Source organism: Cyprinus carpio, chromosome B6 (genome assembly GCF_018340385.1).
Source record: "Cyprinus carpio isolate SPL01 chromosome B6, ASM1834038v1, whole genome shotgun sequence".
Lineage (NCBI taxonomy): Eukaryota > Metazoa > Chordata > Actinopteri > Cypriniformes > Cyprinidae > Cyprinus > Cyprinus carpio.
This window is the reverse complement of record NC_056602.1, coordinates 7,934,864-7,940,863: the sequence shown is the minus strand read 5'-3', so window position 1 is coordinate 7,940,863 and position 6,000 is coordinate 7,934,864. Positions and strand designations below refer to the sequence as shown.

The 6,000-nt window shown below is 36.8% G+C and overlaps 1 protein-coding gene across 1 annotated transcript; it reads left to right on the top strand.

The window, feature by feature from the left end:
* Window positions 1-790: 790 nt before the first annotated feature.
* Window positions 791-5,034, top strand: LOC109073964 (Obg-like ATPase 1). The gene is given in 14 exon segments (XM_042725223.1): window positions 791-923; window positions 1,797-1,837; window positions 1,840-1,944; window positions 2,086-2,130; window positions 2,598-2,721; window positions 2,833-2,891; window positions 2,893-2,970; window positions 2,972-3,032; window positions 3,146-3,243; window positions 3,246-3,368; window positions 3,371-3,389; window positions 3,639-3,754; window positions 3,756-3,868; window positions 4,941-5,034. Coding segments are annotated over 14 exon segments (1,122 nt in total). The 5' UTR covers window positions 791-877.
* Window positions 5,035-6,000: the final 966 nt, after the last annotated feature.

Genomic DNA, 6,000 nt, shown 5'->3' with positions numbered 1-6,000 from the left:
TAGTTGTCCCTTTCAGTGTGTGATTTAATTAGGGTTCTAATATAAAGGAATTATTCCAATTTAAAATATATGGAATATCTCCTTCAAGTAATTAAAAAGAATCAAAGGGTGATGACATTTTATCTCAAGTCTCAGTATATATTTTAAATTTTGTCTCTCTGTCGCCATCCTGAGGAAAAAATAAATGACGGAGATATCAATTATGAAAAAAAAAATTCTCTCAATTCTGAAGTGACATCTATTGAATGTGAGTTTACATCGGTAACACTTTATTTAAAGGTGTCTTTGTTACACGTTACTTGGAGTATTATAAATATTACATGCAAAGTAAACCCCTAAACCAGACCCTACACCATATAAGTATATGTAGTTAATTACTATTACTTAAATTTATAATTACACTGTAACAAAGACACGTTAAAATAAAGGGTAACCTGTACATCTAGCAATTCTCTTTCTCTTTTTTTCCCCCCCGCCACGGAATAAAAATGCATAAGTATGAGAAAATGCTGCTTCTACGAGAGTTTGATCGTGATGCAACTGCTTTTTATCCTGCAACTTTTAAAAGGGAAAAATTAATATTAAGTGCACATATTTAAGCCTTTTTTTCTTAAAGACCACGGTGACAACTAACAGGTTTAGATCAGCTAAATGGGTTGCATTTAAGACGGTTGAAAATTGTGCATAGCGCTTTAAGCTTAAAACCAGCACGCACTTGCGTCGATGTTTGTCTCGCGCTGACTTCTGGCCAGCTGGCCAGCTCGTGTCACAGGCGACTGCAGCTCACACACACACACACACAGAGAGGAGAGAGTTCAGCTACAGGACGAGCTGCTTCTTCAGTCGACCACACGACCTTTCATACTCAATAAACAAGATGAATAACTTCATACCGATTTTACCAATTTTGGCGTTTCTATTTGGTGAGTTACCACATATTATAATATTAAAAATTTAAAAACTGAAAAATACACAACAAACACCCAAAACTTTACCATGACTTCAAATATACTGATAAAGGCTTCAGTTCAACCGATACACTGCGATATTCTAAATCTAAGCTCTTATGGAGAAGAACATTGTACTTGCCTAGAAAAACCTCCGTGACAAGTACAGAAAACAACTAATCGTACTTTTGGTGGAAACCGATACAGGTTCATTCCCATAGTGACACATTGTTGTTATGTTCGAACTCTTTAGTTTTTAAACACTTTTAAAAGATTTCTATGGTACGTGTATAGTATGCATACTATGCGTCCTGGTTGATTGACAGGTGCAAGTGCGCGGCCTACCGGTCTCTTTCAAGTGGTTTGTGGGCTGATGTGAGATAAGTGCGTCAGCGGGTCAGTTTTGTGCTATTTGCTGACAAAAATCCCCATCTCGTCTCTCTCTCTTAATATTACTGTTTCTTTTTTGCCCTACCTCTTGAATGAGGCTGAAATCAAGGCTCTATTCAGCAGGGAGAAGTGATACTGTGAACTATAATTACTATACTGGTTGTGGCCGGAAATAGCATTCTTTTAATTTTTTTAATCTAAAATACTGTAAATTTAAATGTGGACTCAGGTTTTACACACATACACACACACACACACACACACACACATACATCCTAAATGACACAGAGGATTAACGTTGATGGAGTCAAGCAACTGCATATGAAACACACACACACACACACAGATGAAACACTAAAATGGATGACTAGGAGGTGAGGACTGGGGTGACAACTTTTTTTTCACAAAGCAAACTTAGTGTGTGTGTGGTGCGTGTGTGTGTGTGTGTGTGTGTTGCAGGACCAGCACTGTGCTCAGAAGATGAGACAAGATTAGGTAAAGACTCTGTTTTCTAAATACAAACAAGGTTGTTCGTCCTGTTAGCCATTTTAGGGATCCAGTGGTGGTTACTGTGGGACTACAACTCATATTTCAGCTCATCAGCGTGGTAAATTATATCTCTGTTCATTTCTATTTCTTGATATCAGATTCATGTTTTATCCATATATTTAAAAAGTTTTACATTGCACAAATAAACTTTTTGTTTGCTCTTGCCTTCCATTATCTTTTCTTTCTTGCTTATTTACAGGATGAAGTTAATCAGATTGTCAACAGTAATGTACGGCTAAAGCAGGTGCGGGTTTCAGCTGCTGTTTCATTTCCTGTTTGCTGCTAAGTAGATATCAAGGTTTTGCTGTGGGAAAATTGATCTTTATGTACAAAAACAGAGATTTAGGCAATGTTTACAACACATAGATTTGGTACTTTAACAAAAATTATTTTAATGTGCCACATGAAACCTATCGAGAAATGTTGAGGTCACATTGCAACTTCAACTTATAAGGAAAAGTAAGAAATCATTGCATTGAAAATTACACTTCATGTTTAAGTGGATCTGCCTTTCTTATTATTTTTATGATGATTCTGATAACATTTTGGTGTAATTTTGTTGTTTATTAATTTGAATGAATTAAAGGTAGTTCAAGAAATGACTGCCATAAATGCACAAAATCTTTCAAAATACAAATTTTACAAGACAGTACCTACTTGGAGACAGGAGTCATTAATACACATATCTCTTTCTCCTTATCTGATGTTCAGCAATGGAAGGATGTGAATCTGCAGTGGAATCCTGATGACTACGGTGGCATCAGAAAGATCAGAATTCCCTCCACTGACATCTGGAAACCGGATTTAGTGCTTTATAACAAGTATGAGTCACTTTGTCCAGAACTTTCACTCTTTGCACCTGTACCATCGTGTGAATCCTTCATGTAATATTACTGTACTTAAAAAATACATATACCTGCTCTGATATTGTGTATGTGTTGTGCAGTGACTGATGGAGACTTTGCCATCGTCCATGAGACAAAGGTCTTGTTGGAGCACACGGGTAATGATAACATGGACTCCCCCAGCAATCTTTAAGAGCTACTGTGAGATCGTGGTCCTTCACTTTCCCTTCGACCTGCAAAGACTGCAGCATGAAACTTGGAACGTGGACCTATGGTGGCAACCCTTGTCATTATCAACCCAGTAACTATATCACCAAGACATGATCATCAGGTTGCATGAATATTTGTACATTACTTATTGTGTATTATTTGTATGAATTAGTTTATTCATAAATTTTTTTTGTGCTTGTATAGGACATAGTGACAGACCGGACCTAAGTAATTTCATGGAGAGCGGAGAGTGGGTGATGAAGGATTACAGGAATTGGAAACACTGGGTGTATTACGCTTGCGCTGTCCAGATACACCCTACCTTGATATCACTTATCACTTCCTACTGCTCCGCCTCCCACTTTATTTCATTGTGAACGTCATCATCCCCTGCATGCTGTTCTCCTTCCTCACTGGGCTTGTTTTCTCTACCTGCCCACAGACTCTGGTAACCCTGTTTGTTTATTGTATGTAGAGGTATGGTGCCGCGGTATGAACCAAATCTTTTATCATAGTGTATTTTTGTTTTTAGTGTATTTAGTTGGAATACGCTCTGGTAATATATTTAAATATATTAAAAATCATGGGTAATGCCTATTTTTTGTTACAAATGAAAAAGTACTTGATCACATCTGATTATTTATTTTGTTTAGTTATTTGGAGCTTGATGGACGTTTTAAACTTGATTCTGTCCTAGGTGAGAAGATGACCCTCAGCATCTCTGTCCTGCTCTCTCTGACTGTGTTCTTGCTGGTGATTGTTGAGTTGATCCCCTCCACCTCCAGTGCTGTTCCACTCATCGGCAAATACCAAAATGCTCTTCACTATTATCTTTGTCATTGCTTCCATCATCATCACTGTGATTGTCATCAACACACACCACCGCTCCCCCAGCACACACACCATGCCTGCTTGGGTCCGCAAGCGGTACATATGGAAAAAGAGTAGCTTCTCCTGTTTGTGTTCTGTGTTCAAGTATGTTTGTGTTAGCATTGCTTCTTTTAAACTATAAATAAGAGAAGTATACTTTCATTCTTAGCAAAATTAAGGATATACATAAAAAATAGAAATATAATGATATATATATATATATAGATGTAAATATAATTAAGTATGCTTGACTTGTAGTTGGAATAAAGAATCCTGTGTAAATACTTTTCTTTGTCTTTTCACGCATACTGGCTTCCAGAATATGTTACTACTAACTAACTACCTAGTACTAGTACAGGATACTTCTAGTAAATGTATTTTAGGTGTCCTGTTACATAAAGTATAGTTTGAAAAATATACTTGAACTTCTCTTAAGTTTACTTAATAAAATTAACAATTTCTTCCACAGCAATTTTGAAACTTATTTTTTACCTTGAAAAATTGTACAACTCTGTTAGCAAGGTACTTTTTTGGAAGATTTTCCAGCCATGGGATTCATTATATTCTAGTGGAACAAATTACTTTTTTTTAGGTTTTTACTTGTTTCTAAACTTTACATATATTAAGTTGGGGGTATTTTTTGTTTACTTTGAGCTATTGGATAAACCCTGATGTTGGGATTCTGATCAGAGATGTATGACTTTGACTTGTGGACTTTCTCCACTGTCCCAACAGATCTTCATAGACACCATTCCAAAACACTGATGTTTTCTCCACTATGAGATGATGAGACGGCCGTCCAGGAACGACAGGAAAAGCGTCTCTTACCTGCAGATTTTGACATCTCTGACATTTCAGGGAAACCCATGCCTGCCTCTCTGTCACTTACCACTCTCCCATAACCAAAAATCCTGATGTACGTTGTGTGCCATCGAGGGTGTTAAATACATCGCAGACACCATGAAAAGCGACGAGGAGTCCAACAATGTGAGAACATTCAACCTGCAATCATTTTTGGTTATTTCTCAAACTTTTGCATGAAAATAAGTTTAGAAGTCTTGTTTTACTCTATATTCCTTTTCAACCTTCATCTGACTACTTGAGTCTTGCCATCTGTCTGTTCATCTAGGCCGCCAGAGGAATGGAAATTTGTCGCTATGGTCCGGGATCACATTCTTCCTATGTGTGTTTCGATGGCGGTGTGGTATTATTGGCCACACTAGGAGTGTTTGCCGGACGCCTGATTGAGCTCAGCATGCTGTGAGAGCCCAAAGGGCTGAATGAAGCCAAGGCCAAGGACTGGCTGTAGCAAAGAGACAAAGATGCCTGATTCAGGACCAGATGTTAATGGAACAGTGAGATATTCATCAACTGGAAAATAAAAAACACACACACTTTTTGTTTCTCTTCATTTAAAAGTATTTCTGTTAATACAAAACTGCACACTCCTCACCTCAGAATGTCTGTGCGCATATGTATATGCAGAACTTGACAGAATTAATCATAGAAGCAGGAGAAATATGAGAAAGGCATTTATTGTGGCATTTGTTTTTTACATAGGAGTATATTATATTTTATTCAGTTTTTTTTTTCTTGGTCTGTGCTTTCCATGGTAACCAATGTACTTGAATTGTTAGATATTTAAAGAGAAAAAGAATGAATAAAGCTGTATTTGATTAACTGCACACGGAGCGAGACTATCAAACACAAGTTGATGATGTTGCTGTTGTTACATTTCTCTGACATATGCCACTGTGTATTTGGTCAAAATATATATAAACATATACATAATTTAATGGTTAATTTAAGTTTGTTTTGTAGTTTAAACATGCTTTTTGATGAAGCATATAAGCCTGACTGAAAAAAATGTCACATTTGTTTTGTAGTGCATAAATAAATACTGGTAATATCACAGTGTTTGGGCTCTCTCTCATCATAATTGCTTTTATGCCTAAAAAATTAGTTTGGCTTTAGTGGGTCAGGAAATGTTTTATGTTCCAAGGCATTTTCGCAGACTTTTTTCTCTCTCTCTATGACCAGAAATTGTGAAGTATAAGTGAATCTCTTTGAATATCTGTTACATATTACATATATTCACACAGCGCTAATCTTCTCTGTCATACATTTTCAGAATATTACCACATAACAGTCTATTAGTTTGACACATGCTTGAGCTCAGCGCGAGGCCG